The sequence below is a fragment of the Sardina pilchardus genome, chromosome 10, assembly GCF_963854185.1.
Source record: "Sardina pilchardus chromosome 10, fSarPil1.1, whole genome shotgun sequence".
Taxonomy (NCBI): Eukaryota; Metazoa; Chordata; class Actinopteri; order Clupeiformes; family Clupeidae; genus Sardina; species Sardina pilchardus.
Genome location: NC_085003.1, coordinates 9,411,925 through 9,433,337, shown reverse-complemented (window position 1 = coordinate 9,433,337; position 21,413 = coordinate 9,411,925). Strand labels below are relative to the sequence as shown.

At 47.7% G+C, this 21,413-nt stretch overlaps 1 protein-coding gene across 1 annotated transcript; it reads right to left on the bottom strand.

Moving 5' to 3' along the window:
- Nucleotides 1–8,177: 8,177 nt before the first annotated feature.
- LOC134094413 (zinc finger protein 469) lies at nucleotides 8,178–21,088 on the bottom strand. The gene is made up of 4 exons (XM_062547922.1): nucleotides 20,468–21,088; nucleotides 15,503–20,317; nucleotides 13,307–13,411; nucleotides 8,178–13,006 (listed from the first exon to the last, which is right to left on the bottom strand). Exons 1-4 carry the CDS (start codon nucleotides 21,086–21,088, stop codon nucleotides 9,263–9,265), a joined length of 9,285 nt encoding a protein of 3,094 aa, XP_062403906.1. The 3' UTR covers nucleotides 8,178–9,262.
- Nucleotides 21,089–21,413: the final 325 nt, after the last annotated feature.

Here is a 21,413-nt window from a genome sequence, read left to right as displayed (position 1 = left end):
GAGAGATAGAGCGAGAGAGAGAGAGCGGGAGGGGGGTAGAGAAAGAGGGAGAGAGAGCGGGAGGGGGATGAGAGGGAGAGTGGAAGCTGAGGAGTGTGTCTGAGAAGAGATATGAAGAGTGAGAGAGGGAGGGAGGGAGGGAGAGAAAAAAACGTATGGCAGGGAGACAGAGAAATGAGGGAGAGAGAGATAGAGAGAGGAAAAGCAGAGGTAGAGCAAGAGATACGGAGGAGCAAGCCTGAAAGAGAGAGAGCGAGAGAGAGAGAGAGAGAGAGAGAGAGAGAGAGAGAGAGGGGTGCAGACAACAGGAGGGGAAAACCTCCTCTCCAGTAAGGATGATGTCAGTGTCTGCAGCTGAGCCCCTGTCCCTGCTTCAGTGTGCCGCGGACTCAACGCGTCCTCAACCCCAGTCGGCAGCAGAGAGAGGGAGAGAGAGAGAGAGAGAAAGACAGGGGCGAAAGGAGAGAAGAGAGGAGGAGAAGAGAGAGGAAGAGAGAGGGAGTGAGGGGTGAAGAGAAGAGAAGAGAAGAGAAGAGGTACAGAGGAACGAGCAGGTGTGTATGTCCATCATGTTGCTTGTTTTTTTGTCTATTTGTTTGTTTGTGTGTTTTTTTCTGTGCCACTTGTGAATATGCAGCGATGTGTAAAATGCCTGTTAAGATGTTTAGTTAAAGTTCTCAGAGGGAGAGCGAGCCTCTGTGTTCAGCTTATGAGACCCGGTTCTCTGAGCTGCACCTCATGCCGCTTTCCCAGGCATATTTTACCTCAGTATCACTCAATCTGCCTGGAGGACTATTAGGGGCAGCCTTCACTATCTGAGTCACTCACTGTCAATGGCCAGGTAAAATGTTCAATTAGGAAGTCAATTAAAATGAACCTTTGGCTCTTTTTCTTTACGATCTCTCGTTGAAACTGGGGGGGGGGGTGTGGAGATTAATGACTTACTTGACAGGGGAGTCAGTGACAGAGTGAGGTGACGTTGGCCGGGATATGGGGGTGGTTGTCACCTTACCTGTTTGATGAGCTGTGCGGCGTAGGGAGGGAGGGGAGGGAGGGTAGGGATCCCGTTATCTGTGTGTGTGTGTGTGTGTGTGTGTGTGTGTGTGTGTGTGTGTGTGTGTGTGTGTGTGTGTGTGTGTGTGTGTGTGTGTGTGTGTGTGTGCGTGCGTGTGTGTGTGCGTTTGTGTGTGTGTGCGTGTGTGCGTGTGCCTGTGTGTGTGTGTGTGTGTGTGCCTGTGTGTGTGTGCGCGCAATGTTAAGTGCTCCTTATGTGTGGGACCACTGGCGCACAGCAAAGCAAAGAGACCTTGCAAAGAGATGACACGCGTGGCCGAAGACAATAGAATTACCTTGAGGTGTGGCCAGTGTGAGATCAGGTCAGTGTATTTCCCCCTCCTCGACAAGAGGACCCCGAGGACCTGTAATGGGCTTCACTCTGCTAACCACCAAGCCCAACCGCTTTTTTCGACCACTTCACATGGGCACCTCGTTAGGCGGACTGACCACCGTGCGTCTTGCGAGCCCCCTAAGAGCCTGCCTGTCGATTGTTGTGGACGGACTGCAACAGATGCGGCAGAGATATTGACACCAATAACTGACCAAGCGGCCAGTCGGCCAGCCAATCAAGGACAGGCCAACCGTGGTGATAAACCCGCCTCGGCCTCACACTGCTGCACCACCAAAACGACTTGAAGATGAGGCTTTAACGCGTAGATATGAGGAGGAGGGGGAGAGCCCGTTTCAGGGCCTTTGTGTTGTTCACAGCCTGTAAAATGCTGTTATGCTGTTACGGTGTGTGTGTGCCAAGGGTCCCTGTGAGAGATGCAGCACTGCCCCTTTTTTTGTGGCAGTGATAAAATGCCTACAATAACGCTCACTTTACAACCTGGTACCCCGGACGAGTCCTGCCTGTTATTTTAGAGATTCTTGTGCAGCTCCTCTGAAATATGAATGAGGTTCAGATAAGGTGAGGCGAGGAAGGCTGTGATGTGTGAGTCTTAGTGATATTGGTCACAACAGACCAGACCAAAAAAGATGAAAGGAATGACCATCATTGTAGTCAAATGTGTCGTTCGCCCGAAACCCCACACGCCGCCGCGTCTGATCAAGGAACGTGACTTTGTCTTTTCAAATCGTCGTTACCTCTTCTCACGTGATTTTTTGCTCTCGCTCAGCCAAAGCCTGGGCTGTCACTTGCTGTCAGTCATTGTAGTGATGTAATCTGATGCAAACTCGACTCCCACCGACCACACCATTTAAGTGGCTCACCTCACAGAGCTCAGGCAATGGCACTGCAAAATCAAGTGGTCAAAGGAACCACGAGGCTATGCGCCAGAGAAGAGCCTGATGGTTTCAATTTTATAGCACATATCTATGCATTTATGCTAAATTGCGACTGAGATCATCTGCCATCCACTTTGAACATGCAGAATATTATCATGCAGGATAGAAGATAGATGTGGGTATGGAATGAAATCTATATGGCTCTCCAGTGGTTTTCTTCTTCAATCATATGTGTGCTTGATCGATAAAAGAGGCAAAAATGGAGTGAAAAATCTTTACTTTATAAGGCCTTTGAAGACCATCCTGTTAGTTCTTGGATCTGACCAGAAATATATATATATATATATATATATATATTTTGTGAAGACGATAATTAGAATCGGTAGCTTTAGGCAGTTAATTACAGACACATAAACAGCCGTTTTGATCCTAATTTCACATCCAGTAGATTATTTTAACTCAAAAAAGAGAGATTGAGGGGAAAAACACTTTCATCTCATACAAATAGCGTAGTGACATATAAATATGGTGAAATTTTATATATTTGCTCTGAACTGAGAAGGATTTTCAAAGAGATCTTTTTTCACATGCCCCGCACTGACGGGAATTCATCTTAGTTATACAAACAATCCTCCACTCCCTGACTCAACTCCCCCACAGGTACATTAATAATACAAATCATCAGCCTTTGTTTTGCCGTATCTGTTCGGGCCTACACAGACAACAGGCTTCCCCTCTTTAAACCGCTGTTGCGGCGTATTGGCAGGTTTAGGGATGAAACACAAGCCTGCTGACACATGTCAGATTATCACGTCGGGGCAGCACCTCATTACCGACGTGTTGTTCACGGTGCTGTTTCAATCAGCGAACGCGGACCATGGCCGCCGACTCCAAGAGGCAATCAGTTTTGTTTGCGTTTCCGCTCCAAAGCTGCCTTGCTTATTCCTCTCTACCTGGAACATCAAACAAGGAGAAAAAAGAGAGACTTTCAAAGAACCCAGGTTGTCTGCATCCTCATTCCTGACACTAATGGCGCACACACACACACACGAAAAGAAAAAAAAAAAAAATGAAAGGGAGGAAAATGCTCTGTTTTTTTATGATCAAGGCTCTGATAGTCTTCTGTGATAAGGGCATCGAAAAAACGAACTACAGTATTTCATCTTGCTAGGAACCTATGTGTCAAGCTCATATAATGTCTAGAGAGAGAGAGAGAAAGACAGAGAGAGAGAGAGAGAGACAGAATACAGAGAGAGAGAGAGAGAGAGAGAGACAGAGCCAGAGAGAGAGAGAGGGGAAAGATTAGATTAGACTAACTTTTGCATGCTGTGCTGTGATTTATGAAGCCTATGAAGTGTGAATCTCCGGGCTTAGTGTTGTGATCAGTTTAAAATAACTTTCAAAAGGAACACATAACACCTTGGGATATTTTTCGGCAAAGCTGAAAGTGCTGTGAGGCAAACTCCAACCTTCCAGTGGGAAGAAAGCCTCATCAGGTGTTTGTTGCATGAGGAAACTAGCAGCAATATTGCGATCCCAGAGATATCAAGCAAGTCAAATGACATCAAAACTGGGGGTGGTAACCTTGGGGAGAAACAGGCCGCGGAGGCACAGCCGAATGTGGGAGTTCCTAATAGCAAGAGAAGTCTCATGAGACATGAGGGATGTCATGAATATGCGACACAAAAACGCCTGTAGCATCACATCACTGACTTTGAGCATAATGAGGACTGTTTTCATGGTGGTAAATATGGTCAAGGATAGCCATGACATTGGCAGCGAGCACAGCAGACTGATGAAAAATTGACAGATGATTGCGAGCATTGAGTATTGAGCTAGTGCATGCAAGAGCAGTCATGCTTTTTTTGGGGTTCAGTTTCCACCCTGCTAAGCCTGCTTTCTCTTGCAGAACGCTGATAGGGAGTCTCCATTGTCCCCTAAATGCTGGATTTCAATCATTGCATTGTATTATTTTCTGTTGGCTCCACAAGTCCATCCGCTTCACCCAGACAAAACCAGCATGCTTCTCTTTTGTTTTGTGTTTTTCTCTGTGCGAATGTGCGCACAACTGTGTGTGTGTGTGTGTGCGTGTGTGTGTGTGTGGTGCGAGTGTGTGTGTGTGTGTGTGTGGTGCGAGTGTGATGACGCACTCTGTAATTTTCCACCTCTGTAACATCAGCCTTGTGTGTGTGTGTGTATGTGTGTATATACATATGTGTGTGTGTACTGTATGTGTTTATGTTAGTGGTTGCGTATGTGTTTGTGGGTGTGTGTGTGTGTGTGTGTGTGTGTGTGTGTGTGTGTGTGTGTGTGTGTGTGTGTGTGTGTGTGTGTGTGTGTGTATGTGTGTGTGTGTGTGCGAGCGTGTGCATACGTGCGTTTGCGTGCGGGTATGGACGATGGATCTCAGTTGAGGTGGCCCCTTTGCTCCCATCAGCCGCCATGTCATTACCGGTGACCAGCTGCCCATCCCTATCAGCCGCTGATCTTTATCCCTCAGTCCACAGCCAACCAATCCCCCCCATCCCCAATCCCCCCCCCCCCCACCCCCCCGACCCTCAATCGCCCTGCTGCCTGACCATAGCCGAGCGGACTGATGCTATTTCAAGGCCAGACTCACTAATAATGTCACTCTACTTCAAAGAGCGGAGCTGCACTGTCTCCCCAGAGAATCCCCCACCACAATAGATAAGATGAAACTGCTCTCAAGCCTGACAAGGCCTGCTGACAATAATTGCTTGGTCTTTTTTATTTTTCACCATTATATCAACCATCAAGATTGCCAAAAATCTAGTAATTCAGCTGGGTTTTTTTATTTTTTTTATGTGTGTACATCTAATTTGTATGCCATAGCAACCATATGCCATTTACCAGGATGACAGGATAATATTAAATTCCTATTAGAAATAACTCTTACTTTTTAAAAAATTAAATGATGCAACACTCACCTCAGCGTGTGTGTCATGGCAATCTATCTAATGAAACACGTCATAAAAAAAGAGTCAGATGGTCATTAATTGGGAGCCATTCAGTTTGAGGAAATGGGGCGGTCATTAGAGCCTGATAGGACTTGACTGGATTTTAATTAACTATGCTGCTGTGATGGGTAACTGTGAGAAGTGTAATCGAACCCTCTCCTTCCCTGTTCCTCACCAGTGGGGAAGTGTTTTTTTAATACTTTATTTCATTATTTTATTATCATTTAAAAGGCTTCACTGTCACTGCAGGTAAATCTATTCAATTTGTGGCGGCCCCACAGACTTCCACCTGGGATTTGAAACGAGCCGCTCGCCTCCTGCCTGCCTGCCTGCCTCTCTCCGCGTTGCCTGTCTCCTCTGTCTGTTCTCAGCTGTCAGTCCAACACTCTACCTCTCCTCTCCCATTCTCTCCTCCCAGGTGCACAGATGTCTATCTTCCTGACACCCAAAGGGGGTGGTGGAGGTGCCCCCTTCCCACCCAACCCCACCCCACCACACACACACACACACCTCCCTGAAATGTTGGCACACACACACACAAAGCTACCTGCGCTTCTGCTGCTGTGTCTTATGGCTTTTTATTCCTATGTGATACTGCAACTGGACTCATGTAGGGATAGAAGCCACTAAACACACGGTGAGGACTCGACTTGGACTGTGAGGGAGGGGGAGAAAACCCGCGCGACAGACCCCGACTTGAAACGGCAGGTCAATTTCCTCTGCAATCAGGTTTCAGTCAATTGTGTCCCAGGGTCTCTGCCCGACCGGTCATTAAGATAACACAGTTACGCTGGATCTGGGACCAGTCTTGTTCACGCTGCAGAGAAAGCCTTGAGTGTTCTGCCATCTGTCATTTCATGGAAATGCTTAAACAACAGATGGGGCAGAGCTGGAGATCTAATTTTTATGTGATGAAAAATCATACATGTGATTAAATGGCAGTCTGCATGGCGATAGCGCAAATGTGATCTTCGTAAAGCTGCCTGGATGTTATAGAAAAGAAAGGAAATGGTTCATGTTAGCAAACATATTGATTACACAGAATGCATGATTGTTTCCAAACTCAGGTGTGTATATATGTCAGGATAAAATAAAAATAATAAGATAAATTCGTTATATGTAATATTGTATTATGTGGGCACTGGGCAGGGTATTCTACATCAATCCCCCAATTTTGCCTCGTTCTGCTATGGTGTGAAGATACACTATACACAGTAATATTGATCATGTGCTTTTGTTACTCTTTCTGTATTTCAGAGGTATTCTATTCTATTCCAATACAACACACACCACAGCGTATTATGGGATAGGAGAAGATTTAATATATGTACAGAGACCTTTATGCCTTTATGCTTCTGTTCACATCATACAGTGGTTACTTGCATCATGCCAGTTGGTTTAACACAACACTGCACAGCTGTATTATGTGCCCATTAGACACTCTCATGTGTTTTGTTGTTGTTTGTTTTTGCTGCCAAACGATTGTCTACATGCAGTGCTATTCCAAGTGTTTAGGCACATTAGTTGATTCACAAAATTATTTTGTTTTTGACACTTATTTTCTATTCTTATCATGGTTTGTGTACCAATGGGATATGTTATATTTTGTATTTTCAAAATGTAAGTAAAACGGTGAAGTATTCCGGTAAGAAATTCTTACATATTGCTAGAAAAGTAACTACAATGCAGACTGCATTGCAGTTTGAGACTGAAGGCCATCAGGTCTGACAACTGGCAGAACCCATTGTAACATGGGATTACATGAAGAGACAAAAAGAGACAGTATTAATCCACTGCAGGCAAGTTACCTAAAACATACCTTAAAAACTGTCCAAGTACACCTGTAGGCAAATTGATGCAAAGGTAGGTTGCACCAAATATCGATTTGATTATGTTTGCTATGTTGTATATTTGATCAATTAAATTTTTCACAATTGTCTAAAACTTGAACATGTGCATTTTGTGTAATTTAGATCCTCCTCTGTGTTCATGATACATGATCTTGATTTATGCTTAGCCACTTGCTTCTACTGCCTGGTACCCTGTAACAATGAATGCTATGACTAAATGGCTGCTCTGCTTTGTAATAAAATGACTGGTAATGCTTATATTCTAATAAAACAATTTCACTCATTTGGATTTAATTGTCATGGGATCTTGTTTCAGTGAAGAGATCGTGCTTACTGCTATATTATTATTGTAGCAGAAATGGCAGTAGACCTCTTTAATTATACCATTAGGCTCATTAGTCCAAGCTTACAGGACTTAATGTGCCACTTGAAGCTACAGTCCATTGCTTCCAAAAGGCTAGTGGTTTCATAATGTGCCAGCTTAAGACACCTTCAAAAGGGCTCATTGTTTCATATCGATCACAGGCATTTTATTCAGAGGTAAGGCTGGCACAGAGGCGCATTGTACGCTGTGAACAGCATGAAACAATGTGTGTCCATTACACGGAGCCGAGAATGTCAAAGCAAAGAAGCTCTGCAGAAAGAAGCCTGAGTACCTCTGGATAAAAAGGTAAAATGATGTGACAAGAAAGCTGCCATCCACAAGTATCTTTTGAGTAGATCCAGCAGTGTTTGTATCATATTCAACTACACAAAGGGCCAGCAGTCCTGGCGTGGGTTATGGCCTGCATTGTTGGAAATCTCCATAGTGTTTTGACAAATTGTTGCAAATTCAGATGGTTTCAAGAGTGACTCCTGCTGTTGGCTACCCTCATGTTTTCTCTTTAAAAACATCAAGCTGGCTTTTTTCATTACGGCCCAAGCATATTTAGTGTTTTGGTGTATTTTAGTCTAATTTAAGACGATTCTTACAAATAAAATCACTCTCTGATGCTCCAGCTGTGTGAAATACATCATCACTTTACTTCAGACAACAAAGACACAAAGGGAGACAATTGCGGACTTTCAATAACCAGCTTTATGAGGCACTTTGTGAAGCACTTCAATGGCAATCATAAATTCCCTTTCTTCTTATTCTTCGACTCTGTTGCATATTATTAAAATAAACCTTTGACATTATGCATTGCACAAGAAATAAACTACCTACAATATTATACAAAGTTAAGATACATATAAACAAGATAAAGCACCTTTTTGGAATCTAGTAAATAAGAGTCCTAAACATTTGCAGGACAGACAGATGATGGTGTGTGGGTCTTCTGTGTGGAAACATCAGTGCACGGGAGAGCTTTCAGATAAGGGCTTGTTAGCACCTGAGTTCGACAGATGTGATCTCATGCAAATGATTAAAAAGGCTGTCATGATACCCTTTCCAAGAAGCCAAATAAACACTTAAAAAAGAAATGCACCATTTGATATTATCAACAGTAATTCCTTCTTGCATACTACATTTGTGCAGGACCTTGAGTACCAGCATGTGGGATGAAGAGAAGAGAAGGTGTGACCTTTTCTCTTCCAATGGACGACATTTGTGTTCACATCACAGTACAACATAGAATAGCACCAGTTAATGTTATACAAAAGCCAATACAAAGAATGTCACTGCAGTACAGTAAAGTAAAAGGAAATAAAAGCAGTAAGTCTCTAAAGCATAAACAAAGATGCTTTGCCATGGTCCATATTATTTTGCAGAGTCCTTTGGTCCTATTCTCCCAAAAGAAAATCGCTCTTGTGAAGGTCATACTGTCATGCATTATTTAACAAAAATATTTTCAGTTTATTTTCAAGTAATATTTTTTTCTTTTCTTTTTTTTTTGTAAATGAAATAAAGTCTCTCTTAAAAAGATAATGTCAAACTTCAGAGGAAAGGGAAGTCCTTTCAAAAATATTTTATATTTCATAAACTCGTCTTTTCAATTGGTCCTCACATTAATGCAACAGTACATTTACAAAAAATGAAGATGAAAAAGAAATAAAGTGACTAAATAAAAAGTGAAAACGTTATCACTGAGGGGAGAGTCGGGAACGTTTCCCCAGTACAGTCTCGTCCGCCACTTTCTGGTGTCTCCAGCTCACTCAGGGTACTCTCCCTCAGTTTATTGATTCAGAAGTGTCCTTCCTTAAAGGAATCTTAAAGCTAGTGAGTTTCTGGCCAAATAACTGGCTCAGGAGGTTATTCTGTGACTCTGCAGTGCGGTAGGAGTGTGTGTCCACAGATCTGACCCCTGCTTTAGGTTTGGACTTGTTCAAGGAATTGTTCATTGATGGCACTGACACTTTGGAAGTGGGAGACTGGACAGGCCGGCCAGGACCTAACCTCTTCCCTTTGAACTCCACATTTAAATGTCGTACAATCTCTGTCTTCTTTGGTGGATAATTGTCGAGGGAGCCCTTTTTGAGTTGCAGGCCAAGAGTCCCTGACCTGTGCTTGGAGACAATCTTGTTGCTGACAATGTCGTCCTTCACAGACGAGAGCACGGGATAGTCACCTGGGGCCTCTGGCTTTCTCAGGCCTGAAGGGAGTTCAGCTTTGCTCAGACGGAACTTCTTTTTCACCTTTGAGTCGATGCCGAGATTCTCCCGTGCAACCGTTGACGATGTCTTCTGTGAGCTGTATGTCACTTTCGGCTCTTTCCTTTTTTTCTGCGGTCTTGTCGACTCCTTTTCCTCGTTGGATGACGAGGTCAAGGCAGTGACCTTGGCATGATGGACTGGCGACACCTCTGCGTTTCCAGAAGACAATGCCCTTGGGCTGGCTCCAGGACTGTGCTTGTGGTTCTCACCTGCTCTGGAAGATGCTTTCTCCTTCATCTGAGGACTAACAAATTGGTCAGTGCCACTTGCAGATGGAGGATCTTTGCCCTCAGTGTCACAGGCTGCGGTGATGACAGGGTGGTCTTTAGCTTTCTCTTCTCTCGTTTGTTCTGTCAGCTTGGGGCTGCAAGACTGGGGCTCTTTGTGGGACAGATCACCAGCATGTGACTTGTCCTGGCTCCCGGGAGAAGATTCTCCTCCTCTCTTGTTATGATCTGCCTCTTTTAAGCTCTCGTGGATATTTGCTTCTGAAAAACACTGATTAGGTTTGCTTGTGCAATCTCTTTCGTCTCCCGCAACACTTATGGGTGAAAGGAGTTGTTTTGGGCTGGCCAGAGGGTCATCTTCTTCCTTAACGTCACAGTTGACTGTCATACACTTAACGTTTTTTCCGTTGTTGTTTGTCTCTTGGGCAGGTTCAACGTGGGACAGATCATCACTCTCCTCCATCTTTGGAATAGCTTTCGGGGGGGAGGTTTGGACTGCAGAGTCTACATTGAACTGACACTGTTTGAGCTCTTCAACAATCTCGTCCTCCGTCTTCACGTCTGTGTCACTTGTCTCTGTCTGATGCTCATTGTCATCACTGCACTGCATAGGCTCAGCCATTGAAGATTTCAGAGCCTCCAGCTCGACACTCTGACCTAAGTGGCAAGAAGCAACGCTGGCAATACCACTGTCTGAGCTATTTTCCTGCAGGCTCTCTGGTAGGATCTTTCTCTTCTTGCTTGGTGGTGAGTTGAAGCTGTCGTCTTTGGACGTCGTCATTTTGCAAGGCCGTAGGACCCCTCTGAACTTGAAGATTTTGTTTCCACCAGCAAGATGTTTCTCCATGTGGCGGTCAAACTGCTCTTTCTTGGAGAAGATGTAGTTGCAAGTGCTGCATATGAAGGACTTTTTGATCACGTGCATCACGTCAGCGCACAGCTCACAGGTGTACAGAGTGGTGTGTTTGGAGTCAGACTCGTCGACCTCCTCGTGCTCGTTCTTCAGATGGTCCTTAAGGTCCTTGGCCTCCTGGTAGGAGACGGGGCATTTGTTGCAGAGGAAGATCTTCTGTAAGCTGTGCACCACGAGATGTCGCTGTAGCTTGAACGGCTTCGGGAACTGTTTGCCACAGTGGTGGCAGTCTCTGGAGGGGTCTTTGCAGTTGGGATGCATCTCAACGTTCTTTGGAGCAATCTCAGCCTTCAGGACCTCGAGCGGAGTGAAAGTGCTGTGCTTGCTACCTCCGCCACTGCTTTTGGTCTTGGTTACAATGGGCTCGCTGTCATCATCTGTCTTTGTTTCTTGCCCAGCTGTGTCCTGCATGGCTCTCCTTTCCTCCCTAGAGAGCGACTTGTCTCCTCTGGTGGATTTGCTGGGTTGGTGCTGCATAATGGAGGTGATGAAGTTCTTCACAGCGTTCTCCTGCATGAAGCACCCAGGCATGTCAAGGAGGGAGCTCTGAGTCTGGCCCTTGCGGGCGAACTGGGTGGCATGTTCGCGCAGGTGTTCGTTGTACATCCACACGTCTGATATCTCCTTCAGGCACATGCCACAGGCCCACACGCCTGCCTTGTTCTTGGCGTGCTTCTCCCTCAGGTGATCGCGGAGTTGCTCACGGGAGCTGAACTTGCGCTGGACGCACATGTAGCAGGTGGGTGGCGGTGATGGATTGTGGGAGAGCTTGTGGAAGTTGAGCTCGCCTAAGGTGAGGAACCAGGTGAAGCAGACTTTGCACTTGTACTGTTTGTCCTTGGGCTTCAGTCCGGCCTCGCCACGCTTCCTGCCCCTTCGCTCCGCCGGCTTCTTCGAAGGTTTTTCACTCTCAGTGGGGAGACTCTGCAACACATCGTCTTCACTGATGATGCTCCCAACTATCGAGATGTCTTTGCTAGGTTCAAAAAACTGAATTTCTGGAAGCTGGAATGTGGTGTTGAGGTTCTGAATGTCAATGCTGGGGAAATGTGAAGCATTTTCCTGAACACAGGGAGGAGCACCAGAGTAAGCATCCGTGTGTTCTGATTTGCACGACTCAACGTCTGGAGAGACCAGGGGATCTGTGTTGGCAACAGGATTTAGGGGCCCCAAGGGCACAGGGACCTTACTGATGATGTCCTCAGTCGGGCATAAGAATGTGTTCGCACCATGGTCTGCGGTCTCATCACAGCCTTTTTCTTTTGTCATGCTGTCACTGTGACAATCTTTTTCAGCAGAACCTTTCATCACACCTTTGTGACACATGTCTAGTATGATTGCATCATCAATAGTCATCATATCATATTCAGGAGCGCTAATATTATTCACAAACATTTTGTCAGTTTTACTTTCCTTATAGTCCTCTCTCCTGTCAAGAAACATGTCAGCAGGAGGATATTCCTGAACAGCTGGCACATTTGAGGCTACTTTTTGTTTCTTATTGCTCTTGCCGTACACCCTTGGACACTTCTTCCTTTTCATTTCTTCAGTCCGAGGGAATAACTGTGAGAATGTACTCTCATCGTCAAGGAGGGAGTCAAGGTCCGGTCCAAGACCAGAGGGACTAGCTGGGGGATCTTTAAAAGAACAATTGAGTGGGTCGGTGTTTTCTCTGGGGTCATTACTGCTTTCACTTTTGATCTCCACCTCCGTTTTTTCCTGCAGCTCTGCATTCATGCTTTTCTGTCCCAATTCATGCTCCCCACTCATCTCAAAGTCCTTGACAATCCCTTCATTTGTTGCACTGGTGCCTGCTTCTTCTGGGGTGTCTGAGGGTTTTAGGCCACTGTGTAGGGAATCACTATCGCTGGCCACAAGATCCTGCTTCTGAATATGAAATGAGTCTTTGGGAGATGTAGTGAACTTATGGTCATTAATATCCGTCTCCATAGTAAGGTTCTCTGGGCCGGCCACTTCAGACCCTTCATGGCTACTGGTTGCATTTGTCTTTTCAGGGAATGGACAGCATCCTTGTTGGGACACGGGTGGAAACTCAGGGGGTATGGAATGCAGTATGTCTGTGTCCAGCATGGACAGCAGCTCTTCAGGGAAAGGGTCAGCCTTCACAATGTTAAATGGATAACTCTCACCACTGACGCCACTGCTTTTATTTTTCCATGCCTTGCCATTTTTTCTAGTCTTTTCCGTTGCTGGATGCTTTTTCTTGTCTTTATGGGTAGGCTCTGCTGAGGCATCTGGCTCACTTGCAGTGCTTTCTGACATAAAAACTGGCTCATCCACATTAAGAGGCATTCCATTTCCCTGGGTTTGTAGGCTGTGTATGTTTAATAGCGGCTGAGCGTCTTTCTGGAGAGGCACTGGTGTGTTACTGGTCATGGATACACTCACATTCGTTCTCACCACATGTTTCATGGCTTTGTGTCTTTTCAGTCCTGGCAGAGTACGGAAGTACATTGAGCAAATCTCACACTGAAAGTTTCCTTGGCCGGTGTGGCTGGCGCTATTCTTTTTTGGGGAGGATTTGCCTCTGCATGCCTCTGCATGCTTGGTAACAAGTCCCTCTTCAGTTTGAATTGGTGGAGTCAATGTTGATGAAGATTCTGTGGCAGTCTCTCCCTGGCCTTGGAGAAGTCTCTCACCAGTGGACACAGCGTTGCTTGCTCTCATGGTGAAGGACACATCCTCAGTAGGAATCGTTAATGTGTCAAAACCCTCACCATCTGTTTTCTTCAGTAGTCCCAGGTGGAAATCCATGAAATCAATCGTCTCAAGAGCTACATGGCAGTTCTCCATCTTGCTGACATGCATTTTATTTGTAGAGATGCATTCTTGTTGTCGACTGCAAGTCACATCACTATATGAGCAATTGTCATTATCTTCAATATGGCTCTTTGGTAGAGAAATAACTGGCATGCTCAGTGCTTCTAGTTTGTTTGGATCAGTCGACAGTTCCTGTTCATCATGTCCTGTGCTGAGTTCATTTGATGGTAATAGCAAGTCAGTATTATTTTGATTATCATCAGATTTTGGACTTGTCTTTATACATGAGTATTCAACCATTTCTTTTTCCGATGGGAGTGAGGTGAAATCATAGTGAAAGTGCTCTTGATTATCGGAAACTTCTTTGTAACTCAGGGGGCTTAGTTTGAAATCATAAACAGAGTCTTTGCTTGGGAATGTTTCTGCTGGAGAGGGAACAGAGAGGTTAGAGTTGACAGTCACGATGGAATTACAGACCACTGTGTCAGACATAGACATTTCACTCTTGGTCATTTCAAATTCCAAATGGGGAACACTGGTGTGGTCAAGCCCTACAGCTACTGTTGGTGATGGTTCACTGATGAGCGTGTCTTTCATGCAATTCAACTCATTTTGCTCCTCTCTGGGCACCTCTGTGTCTGGGGTTGGCTGACTGTCATCCCGCCATTTTGTTTTCAGCTCAGTGTCCTCTGTATGCGAAGCAGGGCTTTTGTATGGTGGGGATTCTGGTAAGCAGGGGCTAAGTGGAGGCATGGCTAAAGGCTTGGTCTGGTCCTCCTCGTGAGGGTCATCAGCACCAGCAGGGGTTAAGGGTGATGTAGCTATGGTCAAGGTGGGCTCAGCCATGATGTCTTGGTACCCTGGGTCCTCTATGATTTGGTCAGGCAGATCTGAGGTAATAACCTCACTAGTGTCCATATCAGTGTCCTTAATTGGGTCCACATGGCTTGCATGAGCATGAGAGAAGTGTTCACTGACACTAATCTGAGGTGAGGCATGGCAAGTGCTTTCTGCAGCTGCTTCGGTCATCTGTGCGCTGAGGTACTCCTCAGTAATGTTCTCTGTTTTACTTGACTCCTCATCCTCTCGGGAGACGCTGCATGCTGGATGAACTGTTGTATTTTTTATTCTATCTTCTTCCACAACTCTTTCAGATTCTTTCAGTTCGTGAGCTGTCAAGCAGCCCTCTTCTACACATTCTTTACCCTTTTCCTCTGCTTCTTCGACTGATGGTTTGCCATAGCAAGGCTGAGAGACCTTTGACTCTTTGGATGCTTCTTCTGTGCCTGTCTGATCAGAGTTTATATTGGAATTAATTTCCGTCTCTTCCTGCTCCAGTTGTCTGCTTGCCCAATTGCAGTCCTTTGACTGCTCTCGCTCATATTGTAGAGTGGTGGGAAACAATAATTCTGGGGACTCTGAGGAGTCTCGATGTCTCTTAAGAGCTTTGCTCTGGAGATGCTCACATATTTCCACAGGATTTTGAGGATCATGTAGCTGTGACGCCAAGCCATGAAACGGCCCCATCTGAGAGCTTTCTGTGGCATTTATGTTATTTTGGGTGACTGGATTCTCTGAGGAGTCATTGAATTTTATTGTGTCTACCTCTTCGGCCATCTCACCGCCTGCACTCACAGACCGAGGAGAAGCATACAGAGCCTCAGACTGTTTGTCTAACCTCGTTTCTTCTGCTTCAGATATAGTATCATTTCCCATTAAATCATGATTAGCTTCTTGGCAGCTGCTCTGAGAGTGCTCTGGGCTTGACTGTAAAAGTCTTGATTCCGACAGTGGTAGTGGCAGAGGATCCTTCTTAAATATGGAGTCTGAAATGACTTCCAGACTTTTCATAAGATTTTCCTTATACATTTCATTCTCGAGCATCTCCTCGGATTTGTCTGTGTGCAGGCTCTTGACGTCGCTGTCACCTTCTGATTTATGAGGTGTACATGGGTGGTCGTCTCTCTCTGCCACAGATATGTCACCACCAGTGCCGACTTTATCATTCAGAGTGTCGTGAGTGTGTGTGATGGAGTGTGTCGGGGTGTGGAGGCAGTGCTGCGTCTCCACCAGCCCAAACTGAAGAGGACTAGCCCAGGGCATCTCAGGCTCCGAGAATCCTTCAGAGTGGGGATCCGCAGGCAAGCTCGGTGCTGTCAGTGCTAAACTCTCACCAGCGCAGTCCACCTCTAGGCTGCTCTGCTCATTATCAGTTTCCTGGTCTAGCCGCAGGGGTGAGAATTTGCTCATGGTCAGCTGTTTCGGGAGCTCCTCCTCGAGCAGCGGGGAAGCGCTGAGCTTGTTCGTCTGCAGCTGGCTCTCCAGCTCGGTAACAATTCGCTTGATCTCCAGCTCGTCCTCGGACACACAATTGCTCAGGCCCGTGCTGTAGTTCATGATTTTGTCTGGCAGAGAGAACGGCACTGCGCCAAAACTGTTCTTTTTCTCACTCTCCGCATCGGAGTCGTCTTTGTACTGGGAGATCTCGTCTGGGAGCTCTGGAGTGACATCTACCATTAAGCCCCAGTCCCTTTGCTCCAGGAAAGGAGAAAAGGAGGACTCAAACATTTCCTTTTTGTCACTGGTCGACTCCAATGGACTAAAGCTGTCTTTATTCAGCTGTATGTCTGGATAGAGGTTGTTGTCGAAGGCACCGACTGTGAGGTCTCCAAACATGGACGACGTATCAAACGAGAGTGGAGATTTTAACAAACTCTGGTCCTGTTCCAAAGGACAAGGCATGAGGCTGTGCCTCATAGAGTCTTTCTGCACAGCAACGTCTTGTAAATTGGTGGGGGACAAACACACTTCATCGATCAGCACATTGCACAGTGATGGGGGCTTTTTCTCTAAATCAGTTTGGAAGTTTGTTGGCTCTTTGCTGTCACCATGCACACCATGAGTAAGCTTATCAAACTCAATTGTTGGGGTGTCTGAATGCTGCAGTGCGACATCACTGACACTTTCATCCTTTCTTTTGTGAGATGATTTCACTTTTGATGAACTGTCATCTTTCTTTTGCTTGCTGTTACTGTTTAACTCCTTGTTGCTCAGTACCTCTGATGAGTAGAGTTTAGAGCTGGAGCAGGTTTTGTGACTCTCTTTTGTGTGACATGTGGACTCTTCCGTTCTCGCCATGATGCCAGTCTCACAGCTGAAAAGGTCCTCCTTTGCCACGGCTGACACCTCTGTGCTCTTGAATCTAAAAACACTCCTGGTCTTTGTGAGTTCAGACACAATTTCAGTGTTCCTGCTGCTACTGCTCGAGCATTTTGTGGTGGTCGTCGAGTCCTCTTTGTTGGCAGAGAGGAGAATCTTCTCTGTGCTGTACCGCTTGGTGTTTTTGGAGAAGGACAATGCCAGGGAGGTGTTGGACTCTCGGCGTACCCTGTGCGGTGACCGCTCGAGCCCGTTCTGCTCAAAGGAGTCCGAGTCCTTCCGCTTCACCTCGACTTTTCTCTCGCTGTCCGAGTCCGTGCGGTCGGTGCTCTTAGGGCTGCTGATGCTGTCGCTGGAGAGGCTCACTGAAGTGCTGAGCTCGCTGCTGGTGGAAGACCTGCTGCTCCGCCGCCTCAGCCTCTCTTTCACGGGAGACAGGGGCACATCGTCCGCCTTTTTGGACTCGAAACAGTCGTTTTTATCCTGCTTCCACGGGAGGTCTCGGCTTTTCTCGCTCCTCGCTCTGCCCTTGCATTCTTTGGTGTATGTGTACTTGCAGCGGATGCTCTGGCTGAGGCGGCCTTTCCCGGCGATCTTCAGAGGCTCACAGTCTTCGTCAGAGTCAGACACGTAGTCGTATTCCCTGAACGTGGGGGTCTGCACGGTGGGGGTCAGCCTCTCCATTACCAGGGAGAACTGCATATTTTTCGTGCCTTTGACGTGGAGCTTGTGCAGCTTGTTCTTCTGCTGGACAATTTTGTGGATCAGCTCCTTGCTCCATGTTCCTCCGCCTGTCCTTTTCCTCTTCCCCTCCCGGGTCACGAGCCTCTGGGTGGTGGACGTCCTGTTGCCAGACGGGGATTGAGGAACGGATGATTTGACAAACAGGGAGCTTTCCTGCACGCTCTTAATTCCACAGCGCTCTGAGAACTTTTTGGACAAGACAAAGCGAGGATTACCTGAACTTTCCTCTAATGTCGTTTCTGACTTTCGTGTTTCTTTCATCCACTGTTTATGCTCTCTGCTCTTATCTAGGGAGGAGACACTGAGACTCTCTGGCGAGCTCTCCTCCTTGGAGTTGGTGTCATCACTCTGTTCTAAGCTCTGGCTCTCTGTATTACTACTTTCTGTCTGCTTGCTGTCAGTGCTGTGGCTGTCTATGTCAGAGTCATAAGGGCATTTTCCTTGCGTGTACGACCTTTCACTAGCGGTTGCTTCATGCTTGGTTCGACTCTCAAACAGCACACAGTCCTTTGTTTTCAGTGTCTGCCTGTTTGACGTGCACTTGGCAGTTGTGAGTTCGTCGTCCACAAATGCATCGATAAAGCTGCTGTCAATCTCTGCATTGTCAGACTGATACCCAAGTCCATTCAGAGCTTCTGTGATAAGGCTATCTAATTTAGCATCCTCCATTTCTAAGTCAGGAAGAGAAACAGGAGGGTGGTTGCCCCCCGAAAACAAGTTCAATTTCAAGGGGTCGTCTTTGGTGTCACCTTTTGCCTCTGTGTCAGGTATTAGTTCACCATTCTTGCTCAGTCCAAGCAGAGATAAATGCAGGTCTGATGGGCAACGTGACATTTGAGAAAAGCCTGTCCCAGAGGTCAGGGCTTTGGTGGGATCCATTTGGAACTTTTTGTGGTCCTCGACTTTTGATATGTCTTTGAAATCGTTTTGTGCAAACGCATGCTGTCCACAGTACTGCTTATGTTCAAGGAAAGACACCAGGTTGTTGAAGTTCTGATCACACTGCTTGCAAGTGAGCAACACATCCAACTGGTCGAGGTTCGCAGTAGCTAAGGAAGTGGCCAGTAGTTGGTGGGCGGAGTACGGGGGTGGAGGATGATGCTCCATCCCAAAGTTGTCCATACAGCCTTTGCTACTATCCATACTGGACTTTGGGTGTGCTCTGTTGTTCTGCAGAAAACCCATCATGTCCTCCTTGGGTCTGTCTGTGGGGTAGGGCAGACTGCGCGAGGCATCCGCATGGAAATGGTGATGGTTTGTGTTGAGGTGATCCGTGGATGTCAGTGCCTTACCCTGTTGCTGATGGTAGAATGGTGGTGGGCCAACAGGCTTTGAGATTTGGCTATCGTCAGAGCTGCTGTTGACAGGGCTCGTGGAAGCAGGTGAGAGGGACGAGCACGTACTGCTAGAGGCAGGGTTTTGAGTGGGGGAGGGCAAGGGGGACTCGTAGGGGGACACAAGCATCATGCCCATGGGTGGCACCTGCATAGGAGGATAGTTACATGCTCTGCTGGATGCCCCGGGTATCGATTGGTTCATGCCAAAGTATAGCGACTTATTCTTAGCATCGCAGGCCTGCACGTGACTTGCCTCAGCTTTGCTTTTATAGGGACAGGGGGGCAACCCCGTGCTACAAGTCTGTTTGACACTCTCCTGTCTTTGGTTCGAGTACCCCTCAGAGAGCCTTTTGTTCTGGAAGGAGCCAGGACTTTTGAGTGGACCGGCCTTGTGCAATTTCTCCTCCTCCTGCCACTCGCTGGGTGCGATCACAAACGTCAGCTTCTGATTGCTCAGTTGCCTGGAGAGCTCGATCCGGTTCTGGTTTGGCATGGCTGACCTGATCTGCTGCCAGGTCATGCGGCTGTTTTTACCTGGGCCCTGCCTCTGGTCATGTGCCGGCTGGCACGGAAAGGGGTATTTCTCTGGCAGGCTGGAGTAGGCCAGAGAGTTCTGCTCCATGGGCGGAAAGGCTTTGTTCTGGCCCTCCCACGGCTGCGAAGCCCGGCTGTGACTCTTGCCCATGTTCTTATCATGAGGCACTGGGCCCATGTGGACAGCGTTAAGTGGGGGGCTGCCATAAGCTTTGCCAGGAAAGTGCATTTGAGAGCCGGGGCCCTGTGCAATGTTTCTGATATGGTGGACGTTGTTTTGAATGAGGACCCTCTGATTGGCGGCAGCGGCGGTGGCACCGCCGTCTTTGGGGTGGCAGTTCCTTTTGCCCGCTGCTCCGTCTGTTTTGTCCACCATGCCGGCTTTGCCCTGCTCCGAACTGGGGCCAGAGCTCTCCCCCAGGCCTGTGTCCTCGCCCATGCCCCTGGTGCAGTGCATGGAAGACGGAGGCCCGTGTGGGATCTGCAGGTACTGCTGCGGCTGAGAGGGCAGGGTGTACGGCGGCCTGTCGTCGCTCTGTTCGCCGCCGAACTGACCACTGCCGCCCTGTCCTGCCTCCTGTCCATCTGCGGAGGCCTGGAAGGCAAACGGGTTGTGAGGCACCTGGCCAGAAGAGGCCAAGGAAGCGTCCATATAATCCTGTGACGGAGGGTTCTGGTCGCAAGAAAAAGCGTCCGTGGCCGAGTCCTCCAGCAGCGGAAAGCCATACTGGTAGGACATAGGCATGAAGCCGGCCTTGTTCGGCTCAACGCCGATGTTGGCTTTTTGCGCTGTAATCCCATAGGCGGCGCCAGCGAGCGTCCTTTCCGGCGACTGCCACGCGTCGGTCCCGTTCAGCTGAAAGTCTGAGAAGAGCATCTGACCAGAGGGCTGTGACCCACTGGTGTCCAGAGGACCCTGTGGCTGTGGTGGCGGCTGCTGCTGCTGTTGTGGTTGCTGCTGCTGCTGCTGCTGCTGAGTGGAGGCTGAGTGCTGGGGAGCAGGTGGTCCCCCCGAGTTGCCCCCCACCACCACCTGTGAGGTATAGCTGGAGGAGGTGAGGTTGGAGGGGCCCTCTGGGAAGCAGCGGCTGTAGCTCCGCTCCTCCTGCTGCAGCTCGGCCTCCCGCTCAGGGATGCTGGGCACGTGGAACCTGTAGCTGCCGGACACCGGTCCCCGGCTGGCCTCCAGCTTCTTGGGCGGCGGCACCTTTTGCTGCGGGTAGGCGATCCCGATCGTGGGGTTGTTGGAGCGGGGGTTCGTGATGCTCAGTCGGTACAGCTGCTGCGGGTTGCCGCGATCCGACTTGCTGGATTTCTTGCCCTTGTCCCGGTTCCGGCTCTTGCCGCTTGGCGACTGGGGGCTGCCCTTACCCCCGGGCCATGGCCTGCTGTCGCTGGTGAACTTGGGGCGGTTCTGCAGCGACTTAAAGTCTATTTTCCCCGCCTGCTGGGGCCTTATCACGGCCTCGCGTTGCTGTGTGCTCTCTCGGTCCTTGTCCAGGAACTTCACGGTTCCATTCGAGTAGTGCTCCGGAGAACCTCTTACACGTTTCTCGCCGTACTGCTCTCTCGTTGAGCCCTCTTCGAGTTTCTTAGACCCCGCATCCAGTTCTTTGGTGCCGTACGTTCTCTTAATCTCTCCCGCCATGATACCAGCACGGAGTTGGATCGGCAGGCCAGGTCCCTTATCTGTGCCGCAGACGACACTGGGACATTGTGCTCTGGAGTGCAGCTAAAGAGGCCTCCTGTCATACAGGTAGAAAGGAGCGAGTATCGTCTCTTCTCATTAATCTCCCCTCTCCCTCATGTTGCAGAGAAGTCCCATCACTATCTGAAGGGCCTGTGAAGAAACAAAGCAAAGACAAAGAGGATGTATCAGAATGATGTGCATTCATGGAAAATTTTCAATCCAACAATATCAAATATATTGGCATTCTCACATAATATGAATTACTTAAGCATTGACAAAATAA